Source organism: Struthio camelus, chromosome 12 (assembly GCF_040807025.1).
Source record: "Struthio camelus isolate bStrCam1 chromosome 12, bStrCam1.hap1, whole genome shotgun sequence".
NCBI lineage: Eukaryota > Metazoa > Chordata > Aves > Struthioniformes > Struthionidae > Struthio > Struthio camelus.
This window is the reverse complement of record NC_090953.1, coordinates 4798804-4822020: the sequence shown is the minus strand read 5'-3', so window position 1 is coordinate 4822020 and position 23217 is coordinate 4798804. Positions and strand designations below refer to the sequence as shown.

Below are 23217 nucleotides of genomic sequence, written 5' to 3'. Positions count from 1 at the left end.
GGCTGGAAGGAAGCCCTGATCTTGCACACAATCCTGCCCAGGCGGAGTGAGGAGGATGCCTCAGAGATTACAACAAGCATACGTACAAGTTTCTGGAGACTCAAGGTTTCTGTGAGATGGAGGTGGGAGGAGGAGAAAGGGAGGAGGTGGAATGTAGAAATTGGAGTGTCACTCTCAACCAACTCCTGAAGGGAGTTCAGTCATTAAATAAAGAAGGGCAGAGCATTGAGTCCCTTGCTTATCTAAGTACTAAGACTTAAAGCTACACTCTTCACAGAAACTGACTGAGTCCAAGAAATTATACTCCAAAGCAGTATCTTTGTCAGCAGTATTCCCAGTGTGCATAAAATCATTGAGGTATTTTGGCCCTAACTTGGCTAAAGCCCCAAGCAACCTTTGATTCCAATAGGTTGCATTGGCTCCTGACCAAGCAGCAAACTTGGCCCACTCTTTTGCTCTATCCAGGATACAATACAGTACGCACTGCAAAGCAGCCTTACAAAAGAATCACTGGGACTCCTGTAGTTAGAAAAAACATATTTAAACCCCTTTTTTCTCAATTCCCTTGCCATGCTTTCCAGGACCCAGCATCTTTTTGGGGGGAGGGGGTTATCTTCCATTTGCAGGCAAAGAAAACATCTCTAATCCCTGGCTTCAGCAAAAAACTTTCTAATTTTATCCCTTCTTACCTCCGCAACCATATAACATACAATACCTATGCTAGTGAGCAGGGGGACTGGCCTGCAACAAATTGATCCAGTTCCTCTGTAGCTTAATAAGTTATGAATCAACTACACTGGGGGAATGAACCACATGTGATTTTTAGCACAGCCCACTTCAGGGGTTAAACGTGCTCACTTCTGTTCACGCAGGTTTGCAGGGAGGCAGCAGCTGAGCCCCAGTGACTCTCACCCCTACAACACCACCATAGAATTCACTTAAAGAAAGGGTGATTTCAGCGGAGGAAGATCAACTAATATCAATGTTGATTTTGTATTTCTAGTAACAATTTTCTCCACTGATCAGGACTCTGAAAAGTCCATATGTACCTTAGTCATCTCATACATACAGCTCTCCGTACGCGTACACAGGGTACAGCAAATAATACTTAAAAAACAACTGAAACTCAATGAATTTGAGCTCAACACATTTTAAGCTACTTTTAGTAACTCTGTAGTGCTTTGAAGTAGTCTCTTGATCTTCCCCATCCTCCTCCACTCCCAAAACGTCAGTCTAAATCCTCTCTATATTCCCCATCTCAAATATAGCCAGGAACATCTCTGCCATAGCTTGCACTTAAGAATACCTCAGTCTTGAAACACCACCTGCAGCAATGAACAGACGCGACTGAGGAGTGAGCTGCTACCTATCGTGACTTAGAAGGTGCTCAGTCTGTGCACTTTGCCTAGTGAGGAGCGAGCTTTTCTTGCAGTGTTTGTATAGCGTCTTGACCGTAAGAACCTGACTGCTGGAGTCTCCAGAGGCTACTGGAATACACGTAACAGAAAAGCAGAAAGCTCAAACGGAATCCAGCTGTTAATTGAGCAGTTTCTATAACGGAATCAGTATAATATATGGGTTTATGGTAAATACTGAACATAATGAACATCTTGGAAACATTATTCCACAGACAACTCTGGAAAAAACAAACTCGCTGCTGCTGAGCATTTTGATTACCTTGTCTGCGCCACATTCAGTGCCATCCAGAGGGGGGTCCAACTTTGTTTTACAGGATGTATCTCCTTCCACCAGGCACCAGAGCCCAGCACACATCAAATGCTGCAATCACAAAGCAACGAGGTGCAGTTATTACTTCTGGAGACATCAGCCATCATTATGGGATACACTGCAAAGCTCAGGCAGTCTCGCTCATGTGAATCCAGAGGCATCTGGTTGGTTTGGGAGCAATTATTTTTAAGGAGAGATTGGCAGTAAGCGGTGGGGCTGGGAACATAAAAAGAGACTGATGGACATCATTGTCAGGACCAACCCCCTCCACCTCCCCAACAAAGACAGTGCTTTATTTAAATAGATTTCTTTTCACAGGAATAAATCTGGTCCATTAAAAGACATGGGAGGACAAGATGGGTACTTTGGAATCATGCCATGGTGTCTGAGCTGCTTAATTACTTGTGTTTTTCTAAAGATACTCAAGTAACTAAGCACTGTAAAACCCAGTCACCCCTGCTGTACCTCTTTGTAGCTCTCATCAGCTGACAATGACCTTTGGAAGCAGAAGGTCTTAAGGAAAACCCAAAAAGAGAAAAGGATTTCATGGCTGTGCCACACGGCAGAGGAGGAGCTCGGTGATAAGCTGTAAAAGTGTAGACAGGCAGGGGCAAAGTTAGAAAGCTGTGGTGGTGAGAGGCAGCTGCTAGAATCCAACGTGCTAGAGAAATGGAAAAGTGAAATGTGAGGGCAAGAGCAGCAGGAGGTACTGTGCATCTCGCTCCCAGGCTTGAAACACGTTCTGGGTATCATTACTCAGCCCGGCTGCTCTGCTCAGCCGATGTACATTGCAGGGATATTAATGCTGACCACACTTGCGTGATCTGTCAGATCAATAATGTTTTCAGAATTTGAGAAAAAGAACCAGGAAAAGGGGCCTTTACATCGTTAACATTTTCCACAGCATCCACTGTGCTTTGCATTCCATGGAAGTGGATGATTTCAATAGAATGCTATAGCTTTGAGTACCAAAAAAAGAAAAAGAAGAGTTACATTTCTTTCCACTATTGTTCACGTTTCACTGTAATGGTAAAAAGATGAGAAGCTTGACTCTAGTGCCAGCTGGTCTTGTCAAGATTTATTGCACCTCATTAAATAGTTGAGTCAACATGCTTCAACCTTACGGTTCTTTCACAAAGTAATGTAAGAGTGTGGGTGCATATGTGTTTCGTGCACATGCATGTTGGTATGTCTTACATAAAATAGAGTTGTGCTGCAGAGGGTGCAGACAAGATAAATCCCAATACCAAGAGTGATGATGTAGAACATGCTGAAATAAAATGGTTATCACAGCAGTATTTGCATCCTGTTTTATTTCCACATTTTCTTCTGGAAAGAGGATTTTGCACTATTTAAACTAAAAGAACATTTACAAAAACCAGAAGCAGACGGCACAATTCAGCAACATCTGTATCGACCACAACATAAAAAGCTATCGCCAAACAAACGAACAACAGCAACTACACCAGGGAAGCCTAAATGCAATGAATTTTCAAGACTTCTTCCTTAACTAAGAGCACATATGGGAAAATATCAGATTTTGTCATTTTGACTGAATGACTGTGACTAATTAGTGGTCTACCCACAGCTCTGAAAGCACTTAGGCACCAATTAGCCACGAGGACATTGCACACTGTTTTACAGATAGGTATACTGAGGCAGAAGAACTGACGAGCCAGAGAATTGACTGCAAAATCGTTTGTTCCACACCACAACTCCCACGTTCTCAAAGCCCCTCCTTCCCTGCTGAGCACTCAAATCAAAAAGTACAGCCATTAACTTGACCTCAAATGTCACAGAAAGAACGCTAGTCTAGGCAATAAACCCTTTAAACTGAGAAAGCTATTTTCCCCAAAATGCCAAACAGCACTGAGAGGATGCTTGTTTTCCGGGATAGAAAGCTAAAGCACCCTTACATCTGTTTAACTCACTGCGATCGAAAAGTGACAGGCTATTCTTTATATTAAGAGTCCACATATGAACCATTAAAAAGAACTTAAATACAGTTAAGAGGCGCTAAAAGCATGTTAGAGACCTAAGTGTCAGGTATCACAGGAGGCTCTAGCCACAGAGCAGAAGGTGCTACATGTAGCTATGGGATGAGATTAACAGCAGTCTATCAACATGTTAGACTTGCTAAATGCTAACAGCTTCTTTGCCATTTGTAACAATATATTAATGACTTATAAACAGAATGCTGCTACTGTGAAGCCAAGGTCAGGAATTAACTGGCAACCTGGACTCTCTTCTCACTTGATGCTTGCGGGCAGGGATCTTGCCAAAGCATTATCAGCAATGCCTACTTTCAAACTGTGGTCGCGGAATATGATACGCAAAATGAAGCTTCTGAGATGAAGGGCACAGACAGCATGTATTTCAGCTTTACTAGGCTTCAGCCCCTCTCTGTACACATACTCACAAAGCTTCCAAACAGAACGTTATGAGAAGCCCTCCAGCCTCATGTCTTGAGTGACCCAGACAGAAATTTTGCCCTGCCTTTCCAGAAGGAAACCCTTTGCTTCTGCTTTCTGTCAGAAAAACATCCTGGCTAAAGATGGAATGGAATTCACTACAGCCCCAGAGAAGTTGTTCTAGACACATACGAGCACCATTGTTAAGTACCTGTGCGTTATATACAGCCAAAATTTGTTAAGCTGCAGCTTAGAGCCCCTGGATCTTAAGCTGTAAGTAAATTACTCAAGGTTCAACCCTCCCCTTTGATGTAAAACTGAGAGCAGGAAAGGGATTGGTGGAAACAGAAGGTCATAAAAATCAAGTGGCTTTTTCTACAATTTTGGTTGCCAACCAGAATTCCTCTATAGTCCACAAGAATGTGGAAGGTGATAAACTCAGCTAGCATGCCCAGGTACAAGCCACGGCCTGGGGGAAGGAATGGGCACAGCTAACCCCAGCCAGGTGTGTCTGTACCAGCACCACTACAGAGCTGAGCCCAACTACAGATACAGCTGGTACAAATATTCACAAACATGAGCACGTGTGTGCATATTTGTCTGTATCTGTATATATATGTGTGTGTGTGTGTGTGTGAATGTATATTTTATATATATATATTCACGTGTGTGTGTGTGTGTGTGTGTGTGTGTGTGTGTGTGTGTGTGTGTGTGTGTGTATCTCTTACCAATACCAATCTTTCAGAAATTTCCCATCTTTGAGGCACGGAAAACATACGATTTGTATAGCATCCTTGTGTTTGATTCCGAATACTAAATGCAAAGCATATTTCAGGAAACAGTTATAGAAAAATCTGGTAACGGCGTTTCAGCTCTGTGTTCTAGTGCCATACCACTACAAAGCTCAAAACACTCGTTAGTGCAGTCCCTTGTATTTAATACATCATTCAGATACCCCAGCAAAGATTAAACCATCAGCTTTGGTATTGTATGTTCCCAAGCTGTTTTATCACGTTAATAGCTCATTTCAAAAGAGATCATATATCTTCCTCAGCTACAATATAAATGCAAACAAAAATCCCCATTAAACAGTCCCACAGTCAACCAGTCACAGTGACTGACTTGTTAATAGTTAAATAGCCAGCTTTGCTGGGAAATATCAAAGTGAGAAATAGCAGGACTTGAAAGGAAGTTGCTAGTATATATGATTGGCAGTGCAGAGCTCAGACTGATATAGAAGAAGGCATCAAAAGAGCTGTACTACTGCTAACTGTGAATTCAGTAAGCTGCTTTTGCAAGGCAGGTCTCTGCCTGCACAGTCTTCCCTACAGCAGCCACAAAGGGGAAATCACCAGTGCCAGCTGGGATCTTCCAGTGATAGATATTTTTCACTGGAAAAATATTGATTAGCTGAAACTGTTTGTGGCGAAAGAGCATCCTTCCATCAACTCCCAGTTGGACTATTTCCAAGAGCAAGAAAAAAATAGAAAGAAAAAAGTGAGGTGGTTGTTGAAATATTTCAGTAAAAATTTAAATTTCATTTTTAAAATTAAAATGCTTGTTCAACTGAATTTATACAATCAGAAAATTAGAAAAAAAAATCAAAATCAAAATGGAATGTCTTTAAGAAGGGGCAAATTTTAGATTCTCAAATACTCCTGCAGGATAGGAAACCTTGCCCGCATAGCTAGTAGAAAGCAGTCCTGAGAGAGGTCACGGTGCGGAAGCTCCCAAGCTGGAGCTATCTGCCCGGCAGGTGAAGGACGCTTCCAATTACAGGTATTACAATGGCACCTGTTTGAGAAGGGGGCCTTACAGTGCCAGGTGTTCTCCCTTCCTCAGAGAACGTGTAATCTAAACACACTCCTGGGAGTTTGGAGATAAAGGCAGCTTTCTCCTTCTTGTACAGGTTGGAAGATGAGGGACAGAAAAGGATTAAATGTCCTGCTCAAAGTCAGCTCAGACATAAGCAGAATCTCTTATTTCCCATTTCCCCTTAAACAAAAAAACAAAAAAACAAAAAAAAAAACAAAAAAACTGCTCCTGCTACCTATTGCCCACTGGAAAGAGCAACCTCTTACATCTGGCAGCAGAATTAAACCACCATGAAACCAATTTTTCCATCAAAATAAAGGGATTATGAAGAAGGACTTATAAAAAGTAAATATCCTTAAGGAAGATGAACAAGAGAACACATAACACAGAGGCCTGTTTATAAATATATTGCCTTTCAACAAACCGTGGGATCTCACGGTTTTGGCCTGGCACATGGCTAACTGTGCGATATAACATGCCATACACAGAATACTATTTAACACCAATGAAGTACAATACTGCAGTAACACACAACTTCCACATACCTTCCTGCTCAAAACACAGTGTATGATATTCTTGAAGCCTCATAGCACGCTTCTGAGGAGAAATCCTTTACACGTCAAAGTGAGAAAACCCATAACCACATTTTCCATCTTGTTGCCTTTCATTTTGGGTGCATAAACAACTGACATCCTACAATGGATCACAGGGGAGGTGAGCAGTGCTATTTGCCAATTCTGCTAGTTAGAGCTGATTGCTTTTGAAAAAGAGGTGAAAAGTGCTCAAAAGTAGCACTATAAAATTGGAAGGCACTTTTGAAAAGGGCCCATGTGCTGCACCAGATAAGGGTGCACGTGTCAGTGGCCAGTTGCTGATCTTTCTATAGAATTGATAATCCGAGAAACAAGTGGTAGGTTCAACAGCGGAAGCATCTGTCCAAATGACAGATCGTCTTTCAAACAAAAGAACCACAAAGACTATCCAGGAATATTCAGGCAATGACCAATACCCACTGATTTCTATTTTATCAAACCTGGGCAACCATCCAAAGCACTCAAAATATGTTGTCTGATTTATTAATGACAAAGAAAAAAAAAATCTCTTGACTGTTGGACAGAATGCATCTCAGCCCGTATTAGAAAAACAATCACGTACCCAGAAAAGGTTTCCTAAAAAACATGTCCCTCTTTTCACTACCTGATGACTTCTTGTTTCCTCAGAACATACAGAAACACATGTACACATTATGCTTTTAAGATGGGCAGCACCAATAACCTGCCTGCTTAGAGCCAATAAACAGATCTAGAGCTGACTCCCCTTTGTATTCGTTTTTACATCAATGTAACTCCATTAATTCAATAAAAGGACTCATGATCGATGTTTGTGTGAGTGGAAAGCCACCAACCTCAGACAGAGTCATATAAAATCAAAAAGAGTATTTTAACACTTGACAAAATGGCACTTAAGAGTCAAAGAGCTCTTGAAAAAATGGTCCTTGAGAGTTAACTGATTTCTGATGCCACTGTTCTCCTTGCAGAAAAGTAGACAAATTCAATATAGTCATTTGTGAGACTTGTTAATGTTCAGTATAAGAGAAAACAAAACAAGCTGACCCCAGAAAACACATGAACGGTGTCACGCTGGCTTTGGTACTCTGAGCTAGACAGCATGTGCATTACTCCAACTACCAACACATGGGTCCTCTATGAAATGTATGCGGCTCCTTATACAGAGAGTGTGATACAAAGAGCTGTTCTGACCTACAACTAAAACTGAAGACTGTTTCCTCTTGAAATTTTAGAGAAAGACAAAATATCCATCAGCTTCCAAAACAGTAACTACCATGACATACCATGCTCGCCACAGAGAGGATTGGATGTCGATGTTCTGAATGAAGCTGACTGGTTATAATCTTCACTCAAATAGCTTTTTAATAGTAAATGAAATCACAGGATAAGAAAAGACCAGAGCTCTTGCATTTTGACAACGTTAGCAAGGCCAGTTTCAAGAGCTGCCCAAAACACACTTATAGCCCTGAACCCTCCGACGCGGATGCAGCAGGGATCTTATGCCAAGTAGGCCATCATCTCTTATACTAAAATTCTGCTCCTAGGGCTCTATGAAGGGCTCTGCAGGATGGATGAAGACTAAGAAACATAAAAACTCTTCCGTTGAGAAGAGTTTGTCCTACTGCATGCTCTTCATGCCTTCCTGTGAGGAAGCTAAGCTGGAGTTAAGTGCACTTATACTTGAAGAGTGCAATTCAGCATCTGGAAATTGTTCTTATCTAGGGGGAGATACAAGAAACTAGTATTTTCAGAAGCAAAGAATGGTTTGGGGTGCCTTAATGGGAACTCTTCAAGGAGGCTAACCTTGCAAAGCTGGCAGAAGCTCAGGACTGCTGGGAAATCATGCAGCTTTCCTGAGACTTGGACTGGATGTTCAAAAATGGACACGTTCAAAATCATTACTGCATTAGAAAATTTAGGGCATAACTCCTCTTTCCTGCTCCACCTCCTGCAACACCATGGACATGCATCAGGATGCAAGAAAACTGACCAAAGCAACAGCGGCCAGGGCACAGCACAGAAACACAAACGTGAAGGGCTAGCAATGAAGTTTGGCACAAGGACTGTGATAAATGCGAATGGACCCTGCCAGACAAGCAATGGAGGTCTGCCACATTGTCAGAGAAGGCACAGAGGAGGCGAAATACTTCTTTTTTACTGGACATTGGGAAGCACACATAGAGCAAGAAAAACACTGTCTCTAGTTTTACCAAGTTCTAGTTCTCTCAAGGGAGACTAAAAGCCTTTTCCACTACCTAAACTATTTCTTTGCAAAGCACCAGTTCCATTTCATTTTTTCATATGCCGGGAATTAATCTAATAGTCAAAATGTGGAAAGAGAGTTTTAAGGAGACCATAAACTAATTTTATGGCAATAAAGCCTATGTTCAAGACTAATCTCTTCAGTGCCTTTAGGGTATTCATGAAAGTAGTTCTTGTTGGGTCTATGATTCACAGATGCATAGAAACTGAAGTAGAAATAAGCTTTATCCACTTTCCTATCAGCACTGAATTCTTGCTCACTCTGTGCGCTCTTGACTTTGCTGAGTCTAGTTTTCAGCACTTTAAATGTGTTCTCACATATAGTACATACTATATCATATCTCAAAAAATCATGGAAGTATTTTTACAAGGTCAAACCTGGGAGAAGTAGTCAACTCATGTAAGACACTGGAACAGCCATTCCTTTGAATTAAATGTTAGAAAATTTCTGAGTTGACTTATTATCAGTCTTTATCCCAATGTGCCTTGGAAGGGTTGTAGTTAAATCAACTATGTCACCACAAAGGCTGTACTGGCATGGTATTGTGCATGTCATGTGTTAAGTGCTATTGCCAGCATTCATACTCCACATACCACACCATGAAAAGGGTTATGAGTTTACAATACTATGTCATCATCCTTCCAGCCCTGAAGGTTGGGTCCACCAAAAACCAGGGGCAGAGCCAGGTGTGTTTTCTAACTCAGAAGAAGAAATCTGCCCACACTGAAGGAGGGACAAAGAGCTGCTGAGAGTTCCACGATCAACCTGATGGCTCGCATTTAATAACGCACTTGGAACTTGCAGCCTAAAATTCTGACTTTGCATCTTGCAGTGTCCATCTACTATTGACTCTGATGGAGAATAACGTTCACCCAGTAACTCCCAGGTAACTCCTCAGGTCCTAACACCTGATTTCACTGTAGGAAAGGAAAGCACTGCTGTTCTTTTTTTAAACAACTGACAGTGTTGTGTATTAAAAAATCAAAAACTGGGAAATTAAAAGAATGAAATCACAGATCATGTTTCCTGGACATGGGAAATGAGAAGAAAGGGATAGTAAAAATAAATATAGATACATACACACAGCATTCAGATGTGGTTGTGAAGATTATGGCAGTTTTCTCTTGAAGTGTTTTGCAGATGGGAAGCTCCCAGAAGGCCAGTGGGAGAGGCTTGAATGCCCTTTGAGCCTGTTACACACTATTTTCAGGCTGATACTCAATCGTATTTTGGCTAATTTCGTTAAGTTCAAACTTCAGCTGTAGATGCCACATCACAAGGCTATACTAATTCTTTCTCCCTCCCCTCGTGTCCTAATAAGAAAATGTAGGACTTCCAAACTTGAGTACTTGATTCTTAAAAGGCACTCTGTATCATTTTTAAGAGTTTATTATTTTTATACTCTTAAATTTCCACATTGTATTTTCATAATTTTATTTTGGTTCTCTGCTCTCTTTTTATTTTTCTTTAAACCACTGTACCAGAATGTGTTTTGACCAGCTTCCAAACTGAAACACATACAAAAATTTCTAAAGCATTCCAATAATTGTAAACTGGGCTGTGCTGCCCAGGCAGGATCTCTGCTTCTCTCTCTCTCTTTCTTTCTCCTTCTCTTAAGTAAAAACTATTTCCACTGAAAATAAAGAGAAAAAGGACTTTCTTGCAACATACAGAAGCAGTGAAATAGGACACTTCAATTTCATATGAAACAGGCAAAGTGAAAATAGTTCGAATTTTAACAACCTACATTAGGAAAACTATAAAATATAGTAGCACAATTAGGTAAATTGTTACCTTTATTTCTGAAAAATAAAATCTTCTAATTTTATTTCAGAATTGCCAGGCTTCTAGCCTGCAAGCCTCAACAAAACCAAACCCATCCTCTTCCAGATGCATTATTATTAGTATAGTTACAAAGAAGCTAAAGAGTGCATGTGTTTTATGGAAAATTATGTAGACAAAGACCCTGATTATACAGAAAATGACAGAGACCTGTTATTTTCAGGATAAATCAGTTCACAACCTAAGTACCATGTTCTTGAAAATATTCTCTACATTACTAAATAATAGGGTTTACTATCATCATCTTGATCTTGCAAATGACTCTGCAAAGAAAAACCCATTGCAACCAGACAGAGGCTCATTCATTCCCATGCACTGAGTCCCAAAGTCCACTCTGTTCGTCTCTTTCCAAGCTTAAGACCACAGAGAGACCCACAAATGCTTCATTATAGTCCTCATCATATCATGAACTATGAAAACTGAAAAAACATGTAAAATTCACTGGATCGTTACAACTTCTGCTCTTCCCTTGCTTTTTTTTAGTTCCTTTCCTTTTCCATTTCAGCCCAGAAGTCTAGTCAGTCTCTTTTGGCTTACTCTCAGCTTTGCCTTCTCATTCTGTGCTGCTGCCTTGTGGCTACCAGAGGAGATGTATTTCTGTTTAAAGACAACTTCTATTTAAGAAAAAAAAGGTGGAGCCAATTCTAGCTGTCTTAAATTTTCTAAAAGCACAGTGTCATTTCAAAACCCTTGTTCTCAGTTACATTTGAGTTGACAGTGTCCCTTTTTCAGGAAAAAAATTTCTTTGCAGCAATACTAATTTCTTTCCACATGCCATTTTAGCCTGAGCGCAGTTTTGACTCAAAACAATACTGAAAGATAATGGTTATGTAAAAACCCACAAAAATATGTTAATAATAAACAAGCCAAAAGACATATAAAACAAAAAGCCAAACACTGGATGCAAGAGATAGAAATCACATTTTTTCCATAAAATATAATTTCAGTGCAAAAGTCTCTGCTAGTAGGCACGCCAGTCTGCAAAATAAACCCAGCGTTCTGATTAAACACATAGCCTATTTCCACATGAGGTTGTGAACAATGTATGTTAATGCGTTTCTGATGCAGAAACATCATCTCTGCTCTGTGAGAGATGCAGACATAAGCAGTCTGTGCTCTTCTTTCCATGGACAGCACTACTAAATAAAGGGGACAGCAAAGAGTTAAAGTCTCCTCTCTGCAGAGGCCTTCCTCACTTGAGTAGCGTAGAGGCTTTTTGTTTCCTGTCGCGTAGGGGTGACATGAATTCACAATACTTGATTCATAGTGCAGTGCGGATCTAAAGAACAGAGGTCAGACAGGTTGAAGTTCCAGTAATTTGCACAATCTAGCATGTTGGGACTCACAGGGTTGTTTAACAACTGGAGTCCCAAACGGCCTTTGTGCTTGGGGGACAGTGATAATGCACTGGGTAGACAAGGCTAATGCAGTTTCAAAAGTACATTTCTATTTAGCTTCTCCTGCAAATCACATTATGATTTTGCTCAGAACTTTAGAAGGACACGGTCATCTATTTAATTTCTGTTAAAAGCAGCTTCCCTCAAAAGGAAGCCTCCCTCAAAACAAGCACCGCGGTGCTGAACCTTAACTGGGCCAAAAAACTCTTCTGTTGCTGCGAGTGGCACCTTGCTATGCGAGGCGACCTCAGGGACATGACTGCACAGCCTTCCACCCGAAAACCACGTCTGGTACGGTAGAAATGCACTTACAGGTCCTGCTAGATAAGTGTTCTTGCTGATCAGAGAATGCAACACTTGCAATGGGAAAGATTAACGGAAAGCACCATGTGAAAATACTTCTGAGCCATTTGCAAATTACAGGAGAAAACTACGTAAGCCAGATGTGGAGGGGAAACTATTGAAGGGTCTCGAGATGCTCATTACTCTATGTGAAATCATCTCACTTGAAAACTATCCAGCTCCTATTGTCTTGTTTAATTCCTCGGATCAAAACTAGTCACATGAATTCTTCCACAGAGCCATGCAAACATTTATCTTCTTAACAGTGAGCAAGGACTCACCCATCTAATATTCAGCTAATAAATAGAAGTCAATTGTTCTCTGCTTGACAAGCCTAAAAGCCTGGTTCTACGGCTCTTCAAAGAGATGTCACACACTGGTAAATCTTACTAAGCAGACAGGTTACAGAATCAGATCCTAAAGTATTTATCTCAGAGGTCACAGATTACAGCAACAATAGGCTATGGTGAAGTTGACTATTACACACACATCTTGTTAATTAGTTCTTTTTTTATTTTTTCAATTTTAGTATACTAAACTGTAGAGGCACTATCCAAACAAATTAAAAAGGAATTTGCAAGAGGTATTTGCAAAGCTGAGCATACCTCATAGTTTTTCATCTCCGTGCTGCGAATTTGGACTGGGTTAGCACCTTTGGCCATTCAATTCTGAAGGTTATTATTTTATACTACTGAATTTGAGTATTCATTAAAAACAAACATGCAAGAAGAATTTTCAAGATTCAGTCTGAAGTAGCCAGATAAGATTGACTATTCATGGATTAACTATCTAGTTAGAGAAATACTGCCATTCAGGACCAGAGTGTCTGAAACCTCCCTCAAAGGGATTACATCCCTTTAAAAATCTGGGTCTTGATGCCTTTAAGGGAAAATTTTACTGCACTATAAGTTTCTGCAGCTTCTTAAAGGCAGCGAGATTTTGGATTCATCTAATCTCTGAAATTTGCTCCCCAATTGGATTGTATGCCATTTTTGAATGCAGGCCCTCTAGTTTGACTGATACAATTATGGAGCTCAGCTATCTCCAGTAAAATGTTTTAACGTAGCTCTGTTATTAAAGAAGAAAGTAGAGAGAAGACACATGTAATCATAAAAAGATTGAGAAGGCTAATTTCCTGGAGTTTATTTCCTTTTTGTAACAAATATTTACTGTCAAATGTTTATTACTTTTACATTTGGATTTTTTAATACTTTATTGAATTAAAAATACCACATTACCATTGGCTAAAAGAGGAGACAGCTCTATTTGCCAATAATTTCTACAGCTAATGCCAATGACTAGTGCCAATTTTTTTTTTTGGTTCATATTTTTGTAGACAGCTTTGAGACTTACAATACAAGCATTCTGCAGATGAGGCATGGGAAATACAAAGGTGAAAAGAACAAAAACTTCAAAGGTTTAAAAAGCAAAGCTGATCACTTCCTACAAATAATTTAATTTCATTGCCTTCGATTTCCAATTCAGAGCACCATAACTGGATGCATATATTAAATTAATGGCATGTGACATTACCGACACACAGATTTCAGTGTGACTATTAACTCCAAAGCACAATTGTGCTTGCAACTTGCTTTTACTCTGCTGAAGTCTACAAGGCTTTTCATTAGAAAGGATTCTAAAGTCCTTCCAAATTCTCTTTTCCTTTGGGAAACACTGAGGGAATGATGGAGGGAAAGAACATTGTGCTCTAAAGATGTCAAATAAGACGACACAACTGTCTGTGTCTAACAGAAAAGAACAGTGCCTGTTGCTTTGGTATCCTGCCAAACAACTTCTCCCTGAAGCAACTCCAGACTGTACTACTGCACATGCCATTTCTGCATGAGAAATGCTGACCACCTACCAGTGAGCTGACATTCTCATTAGGCACTGGACTATCCAGGAATGCCAAGTTTTTTTTATTCCAATAAGAAAATAGCAAATACCTATTCCAACACTGGGCGAGCAGGGGGACACCCACACAAATGGAAGAACCTGAACCTTCCTGAGTAGACCTTCGGTTTTCTTTACAGACCTATATTCTAACACTTTGCTTCCAGTACAGTAGTCCTGTTGGTCTGCATCTTCTTGATGGATCTCAAAAATACAATCTACCTAGATTCTTTTCTTACTGTTTTCATGTTTTATATTGTTAGCTTCCAAATTCAAAAAAAAAAAAAATAAAACAGCAAACGTGAAACTAGGAGTATGTTCCCAGGTCTTGCATGTGTTCAACAGTTTAAGTCATTTGGCACTTAGACACCTCAGTTACCACTGATTATTGTTTTCTTTGTTATAATTGATTTACGATCCCAAGATTGTTCAGAACGGGACTAAGGGACAACTTACAAAATACAAGTGGCTAGTTAATGACAGCCAGAAACCTGACTACCCTACGCCTGGTCTATCTAGGACAGAACGCCACCAGCTGGTGCTGGTGATAGGACACAGTGCTTCATGTCTTTCTTCTGGACAACTCCCAGTGCACAGTGGAAGTGAGACTTCCTCCAATCCCTATTTAAAACGTGAGGCAGACAAGCTCTGATAAGAACACAATAATATCTAATTACATGCAAGTCTTCAGGAAGAGTTTAGGTGCCTAAATTCCAGAGAACAAGTCAGGCAGCCCAGTCGCAAATGTTACCTAGTTCTAGAGTCACCAAAAATCAGTACTTCCATTTTGTCAGCCAAGCACATAATACGAGCCTTTGCACCCAAAGCCTGACTAAGCATCATGTTACTCAGAAGACACATAGGAAGGGGCCCAATTCTGCACAGATCTCCAAGTGGCAAACAGTCAATAACATTTCCTTGGCAAACAGTTCGAGTCAGCTCCTAACAACCCTGTAATGTTCTGGAGGTGCTGTGTGCTGAAGAGTCCAGACAGTCATCTAAACTGAGCCTGTGGAAGGAAGCAGGCCCTCTTGTGAGAAGAGACTTTCATCTCAGCTGAACAAGGAACACAATCTCTACTAAGTACTTTGTCACAACAGTGTAAAAAGGGAACTGTGCCTGAATTAAGACTGAGTGCAAACAGAAAAATTTCTTCCAGGTGATTAACATGACCAGTGTTTGGGGCAGGAGAGGGACTGCAGAAATATGTGCTGTTGACATGAAGGTCAGTGGGACTGACTATAAAGCTCATAGCAGCAGTACTAAACATGCAGAAAATCCCATTAACTAGTTCTGAGGAAGGTATGGCTTCCTTCTATTCCTAAATGCTTGACAGCTTTAGCTTCACTTCCCATCTCATTTCCAGGTGCCCCCCATGAGTTCTTACCTCCATATTCTTACAGAATGTAGCATTGGTCCCAAAGAGGATCTGGCACTGTTCATCTGCGCTGTAGTGCATTCCCGGCAGCTTGTGAGGGAGCCGCACCGCGTACTGGCTTCGGGGGTCTGTTACCAGCAAACAGGTGCTGACCTTGGACCTGCACAGTGCAAGAATTAAACGTGCCTTTAAGGGAAAACACCTTTGAACTGGAGTGTTAGATCACTGCTGTACAGAGGCTGACACTGTGTAAAATAGTGGTGATTTTCACAGTATTTTCCTGCAAGCCTTCTGAATTGTTGAAAACTATGGATAGAAGGGTCCTTGGGAACTCCCCCCTGCCCCACGGCCCGGAGGCAGAAACAACTATACTCACATCACTCTGGGTAAACATTTGTCTAACCTACTCTTAAAAATCTGACGGAGACTCTATCCTGCCCCCAAGCAATCTATCCCAATTGCTTCACTAGCCTTATAATAGCTAGAAAGTCTTCCCTCTTGTCTCATTTGAATCCTCCTGGCTGAATTTAAGCCCTTAGCTTCTTTTCTTATCCATTACAGATACAGAGGAAAGATTTTGCTTTTGTCTTTACAACAACCTTTTACAAATTGGGACATCACTATGACATCCTCCTCTGTCACACTGGGATCAGAGTGAGTTCAGATACAACTCCTTTTTCAACTTGGTGCCTGTAACGTAACCGTAATTTCCCATTTTCTTCCACTGTTTCCCCTCCACCCTCCCCCACCGCTAATCTCCAGCACCGGGAATTCTGAACCCTTGCTGAACCCATTTCTAGCAACAGAAGCACTGACCACTGCGCCGAACACTGTTTGTCAGTTTCTCTGTAGGTCTAAGACCACAAATACAGAGTTCAGACAATTCTAGTGCATGCTAAAGTATCTGAGTGTTAATAACAAGTGGGACAGAAATCCTTCTTGAACTGTTGAAGGGGATGAATTAAAGTTTGGATGCAGTGGGAAATAAGTTTATAGTGAATTGTTTAAGACCACCACTCACTGAGGAGCGAGGAAACACATCAGAATTAACTCCTCACAAAGTAAAGTTTCCATAGAATAAAAAGCATCTCCACAGCACAGCACAAAGCTGGCATCATCTTGCAACGGAGAGGATTTTTAAGGGCTCCTACACACAGATTTCTGTCATTGCAAACACAGAGGATATTTTTTTGTAAAATGAAGATAAAGTGGGAGTGTTTTTAAGAAGCTATCAATATCTTGACAACCGCATGTAATTCTTCGGCCTCTCTGGAAACCTTAGTTTCAAAGGGGCTACTGTAAAGGAGACAGATTCAATCTTGCACACCCTAATGACACATGCGCACACTTTTTTTTTTTTAAGGGAAATTACTTAGACTTTCTCTTTCAAGTAGCACCTTGGATTCTTGCCTAAGGATTTCTGGTACTCAGCACAATCCTTACTTTAGGAAGTTTTCAAGATCATCACGGCTGCACGAAGACCAGGAAAGGTCACTGGGGTTCCTGCCCTTCACCCATTCTCCAGACATAATATGAGATCTCCCTGCGCAGGACAGATGATCATCATCATGGCTCATTCCCATGCTGTTTGATTAAAACAGAACAAGACAAAAACAATCAAGTCATCCTGTGGGTTTCTCATTTCCTATTGCACTTAGTAATGACGCACACATCTCAGCAATTAACTAAAGAGAGAACAGGCTGCACAAATAATATAGAATCATTCACCTACTGCTCTGGGCACCTGTTGCACGAACAAACTACACTTTCCTTGAACTTTTCCACTGTCTTAATTGCACAAGGGTTTTAGTATTTGTTTTACTTTTTTATACATATTCACTCTCTGCGCTGGTGGCAAACATTTTGCCTCAAGGATCTGAGAAAAATATCAGCACAGACTTTGTGAAGTGGTGTGAGAAATGACATGACATTACTCCTGTTACCAAAACAGAAGAGCTGGTAAGTACATCTGACGGAAATGTTGTGAATGGAAACTCAATATAGAAATACATAAATTTCTATGAAGTACATGAAACTTGTGTTTCGTATGGACTTTTCCTATTAGGAAATGTAACCATTTGAGGGTTCATGAAAAGTGAACCTGCAGAAGCAACATAGTGCAGCTGAAAGGTATGTGCTAGAATATCAAAGGTAGTATTTATGGTAAATTTTGAATCGGTTTCCCAGATCTAGTGGAAATGGTCCACTATAACCACATTAAGAATGGTGAACAAATTAATACTAGAGATGGGCCTGTTTTGTTGTTGTGTCAGCATAAATTATTATAATTTCACAAATATGACAAGGATTTCTCTAAATATGTAGTACTGTACAATTTCGGACCTAACTTTGAAGTTGACCCTTCTTCAAGCAAGGCGTTTGGATCAGGCAATCACCAATGGCCCTTCCAACCTAAATTATGCTGTGACTCTGTAACAGCAATGCTCAGCTGGGAGCCTGAGGCAGAATCAAGTCCCCATTTTTGCAAGCACTGAACAAACAAGTGCCAAGGCTGCCCCACGCCAGGCTCAGCAAGAAGAGAATGTGACGTACTCAGCTAAACAAGCCATCTAAACAAACAGTACCAATTGTGTAGTATAAATACAGACTGAGGAATTCAAATATATTCAGTAAGACATCAAAAAGGTTTCAAAAGTAGAAAAATATTACTTCAACCTCCATTCACCTGCCCACTCAGGACTCTTGTATATACATTTGTGGAGTTTCTACTGTTGGGCTGCTACTACAAATCACTCTTAAAAGGAGCCTCTTTCTTTCTGTGGATACTAAAGGAAGGTGAGACTTCTCTGCTGAAGGTAAGCCTTTCTGCACAGCCTCCGTGGCGACAAGGAAGGGATAAATGATGTGCCCGAGCTCACCTGCTTCAGGTGTCCGGCCTCCTGACTGACAGTCCTACGCGTAGCCCTTCACATCACGCTGCCCAGCAGCAAAAAAGAGCTACGGAGTTTCCATCCTACTGATCATTAAAACCATTTCTAAAATTTGTACAGAATAATAACATTTTGAAAAGTTAACATCCTTCCTTCGATTCCAGCATGAAATGGAAAATGGCTTTCAAACAAAATGTGCCTCATATGGCTGGTGTCACTTTCTAGCAAAACAATTGCCATCACCACTGGGTTGAAGACTGCTACAAAACCTAAAATTTTGGATTAACAGCAACTCACTAAGTCTCCAGCTGGCTGGATTGAGCAAGCCAAGAGTAGTCTCTTTAAATATAGTGTTGGACTGTTTAATACATACAATTTCTCTACAAATCAGAGGCTCCTGTATGCTTTCTGATTACGCTCCTGGCTTTGCTTTTCTCCAGTTTTGGGCCTCAACTGTTCAAAGCCTAAACACAACATGCACTTCTAGTCGCGATGAACCAAAACCCGCTTCAGCAGCTTGATAATTATGGCTTAGATTACACCACCATGTATCCCATTTTTAGCTTAAAGTGAAGATTAAATAGTAGAGTCTATTATTTTAGATTCATCTCCAGGGATATTATTATTTCTAGCAAAACTACACTTAACCTAACTTTTAGACTCAGAACTTCACAGTTATCCTTGTTTTTAAACTTTTGTGGGTTTTGAAGGCAGGAGAAACATTAACATGAAGCATATTTTGTTTGATGCATGCAGGAATAACTTAACAGTCTATCAGTAACTCTGACTTCAAAACACTCAGCAAAGAGTGAAACTCCTGCTCCACTGAAGTGAATGGGAGTTTTGCCATTAACTTCAATGGAACCTGAATTTCACTCCCAATATTTTACCCATGTTGTTTCTACACAAAGAGAAAACTCTTCACACATGCTACAAAGAAAGCTCCTGCAGTATGCCTCCAATGCAAATAATCCCATCTAAAGTTCATATTCCTAAAAGTCAGGAAAGGAAGAGCTAAGCACTGCATAACAAGGCAGGTAAAGCTCACTGGAAATCTCCCAGAGGAATGCTTGTCTGTCAGAAAATGCCAATCTAGAAGGCTTGCAGGAATGTAGCAAGCATGTTAAATTTTCTAACAGAATCAGGCAGCTTTCCAACCTGCCCACCTTGTGTCAGCCACAGCGCTCAGACCCTAGAAGCCCCTCTGAGTCATGGCTCAGGCGTAGGTCCTTCAGGTTTCTAGTGGGTTTGAGCTCTCGTGGCATAGCACTAGCCAACATGGGCTCAGGCGCTGACCACTTCCTGAACGGCCTTCCAGCTGGCATCTCAGGAACCTCAGCCATCCCACCTGAAAAAGGTGAAAATAAAACAACTGCCTGACTTTCCAAAGTGGTTTTGGCTCTCTGACTTTGTTTTCCAGAAAACACTAGTGTTTGCCCTAGAGTCCCTTAAACAAAAAGTGCATTAGCTTTCTGATTAACTTTATTAATTTATTCTTTGTTAAACTTGTTGAAAGTGGGATTTTTTTTGTCACTAACCATTACCAATTAGTACGCTCCTATCCTTAGTTTTATTTTAAACCTGACCTCATGCAAGATGTCTGTCTGGGAGAACTGCTGAGGATAAAATTCATTACTCTCAGTTTTGATTTCTACAGGGATGCTTGAGACAGAACACAATCTCTATGGAGACTGAGTTAAAACCCACATCTCAAGAGTTATTTACTTATTTACAGGCGGCTTCTGAGATTCTTTCAATTTTTACATGTGTGGAAATATACAACTTTCTGAAGAATTCCTGATCTTTGAACAGAAATCCTTTAAGAAGTTGTAAGTGTGGAGGAATTGAGCCTGAGCTATTTGCATCAAGTGGTAAAGGAGCTCTACTGAAGCCAAAAGAGCTATGCCAGTTTATATTACCTTGCTTGGGATCTGGCCTCAAGGTACGCAGGCAACCTCCACTGGCCTTTCAATGATGAGTTTCTAGCAGAGTGAAGCCAACACCACCTTTGGAGCCTGCTTTAATTGGCTGTGCAGAACTTTTCCCAGCATCTACTTTACCTTACAATGACTCACTTGAGGAACGGATTAAATGACCTGCAGGACTAAGGCATACCCAAGCACGCTAACACATTCTTTTCTGAAGTTCAAGGGTCCCCAGCTACATCAAAGGGAATTTTTTTTCCTAAACATATAGTAAATGTAATGCCATGCTGATTCTTTTCACTAATGAACAGTCCCCTCCCTCTTTACCAGAAATAAATCAGGCACAGCATTATGTGTTTGTAATAAACAGCAGTGTAAGCGCTGATTCAGTACTCTGCATTTGCTTTGTTAATTTGTTAATTTGTTTTTTGTTGCATTTGCTTTGTTTATCTAATCTTACTTGCTATTCAGAATTCACACGGAATTAGAAGCAGTTAATCAGTCCCTTGAAATATTCTGCCATGGAAAAGAGTTCTCTTCCTATAAGAACAGACCTTGAAATAAGAGCTGGTTAAGAACTGCTCTTAGATTAGAAGTAGAAATGTTAAAATGGCACCACATTACCCTGCAGACCCACAGCCTTCTGCGCTCTCAGAGTTGCTCCTATCACAAGCAGCAAACGCTTGATGCACGTTACCCTTAATACAGCAAAGCCAGTTGCAGCCATTACAAATGAGCACGACTTGATTTCACTTAGTGCTGTTACTACCCCAGTTACTAACTCCACTGTATGTACAGAGTGAATTTCAGCCTTTGGCTCCTCCCGTGTTCTCCTCCTGAAGACAACAAGACTCCACAAAGGCAAGGAAGAACAGCTTGGGCTGTGAACTCTTAAAGACGGCCCCTTTATTCTAAGTTTATTCAGAGCGAGCACAACAGGACTCAAACTCCAGTTTCTCTTCTATTATAAATAATGTAATGGTTATCTGTTAAAGACACTAGGGTAGCATGGAAGGAGTGCTGTAGCAGAATTATTATTGCTCAAGCATATGTGAGTCCAGAAGCAAGCTGACTGTCCCACCAGTTTGACTTTCTGACTGTCGACATAATCACAGCAAGGCAAATTTTATCTGGAGTCCCAGGGAGACAAAGACAACAGATCTCTTTGATGCTGTTCTTCATAGAATGACACTTCAATGTAGCATTGCTATGAATAAAAAATAGTATGCAATGTCTCTGAAGTCTGTGCTCCTTTCCAGGACACTATTCTCTGCTAGAGGCTGCACAGTAATCAGAACTGGGTCACGACGCCAGAACTGCACTCTGGGCCTGAGCCGTTCAACTTTTTGGGTAACCCTTTTAAGCTAAATGCAATTAACAGCTGTTTGTGTTCCCACAGCAGTACTAAATAAATGCACTTGCTTTATTTGTTTCCGTCATTAGCAAAGCTTCTCCTTTAGACAGTTAATGTAACTAAACTGCTCTGTTTACCCTTGGTGCATTTTCCACTGTTTCCTGTTATTCTTTAAAAGCCTGAGCCAAAGCCCACCAAAGCCTGCGGAAAGCTTCCTACTGCCTTCAATGCACTGTGCATTGCACCTCCAAGTTCTTAAGGTCATGTACACAAATCTTCATCAGAACCGCTATGACTCTCAATAGGTCTCCTATTAAAAGCCCCCAATCTGAGTTTAAGGATAACGCCAAGGGCCGGGAGAAACTGATTTAAGAGATGCTTTAAATTTTTTTCAACAGCTGCAACTTTGTAGCTGGTAACAGACTACTTGAGAAATCCCCAGGATTATCATTGCACACTCCCACTCTGGTGGGGGGAGATTATTAAGTGGGGGCAAGAGAAAAGCTTGATAGAAAACTTCATCAGTAGCAAAAGAAGGGCTTTTCCTCAGGTGGCAAGTGAAGTAGAGAACTATGAGGAAGGGAAGCCTGAAAAAAAACACACCCAGAAGCAGAAATCACCATCACAACCCCTGTGTTTCAAACAGGCGCTTCAGCTGGCTGCTAATAAGAGCTTCTCTGTAGCCTCTCTGCACAAGCCAAACCTTTCCATTTGTCTGCATATAATTCAGGGTGAGTCTGATGCTGGTTCACTTTACAAACGAGCATCAATCTGCACTAGCAAGGCTTCCCAGTTCGATATGGCTGTCCCCTTGGCTGCTCATTCAACCACTGCATGACGCACAATTGCTCCCCACATCACGGGCACTAACCTCAAAACTGCCATTTCTCCAAAGGACAATGAAACATGCCGTCCAGCTACCAAGAGGGGAATGAGGACAGAAGTCTATCATCTCCTCTTTCACTTCTACAGACAGGAAGTCAGTGGGAGAGCCTTTCTGGTCCTGAAGGATCAGCTCATGAACTGCTGCAACCGTGTAAGCTGGGCAAGATATGTGAAAGTTGCTCCTCGGGGCAACTTGCCCTGCACACCAATACAGACTAAAAGAATCGAGCAAAAGGCCTGCCACAGCAATGTCCCAAATACAGGCTGGGAGAGGAGAAGGCAGTCATCTCTTACTCTTAGTGAAAAGCTCAGTGGTGCCACTAAGGTTTTAACATTCTTGGCTGATCCTTTGCTTGCTGGAAAGCATGTTTTCTCTACCTGCGTTTATAAACAGGAGGCTATTAGGATGCAGATGTGCTCTAAAGGGCTCTGTTTCTGCAAGGCAACAGCGACTTCATAAAAGCTGTAAGCAATACCAGGAGTTACACAGCACACCACGTAGATCGCTGGTGCCTTTCTCAAAA

The 23217-nt window shown here is 41.0% G+C and overlaps 1 protein-coding gene across 1 annotated transcript in view; it reads right to left on the bottom strand.

Moving 5' to 3' along the window:
* ADAMTS17 (ADAM metallopeptidase with thrombospondin type 1 motif 17) overlaps positions 1–23217 on the bottom strand; it is a 203565-nt gene that overhangs the window by 86353 nt on the left and 93995 nt on the right. Inside the window, exons 9-11 of the mRNA XM_068958707.1 lie at positions 17082–17222; positions 15648–15798; positions 1678–1779 (exon numbers count right to left, since the gene is read on the bottom strand). Of these exons, the coding sequence (XP_068814808.1) occupies positions 1678–1779; positions 15648–15798; positions 17082–17222 (394 nt within the window). The remainder of the gene's footprint in view (positions 1–1677; positions 1780–15647; positions 15799–17081; positions 17223–23217) is intronic.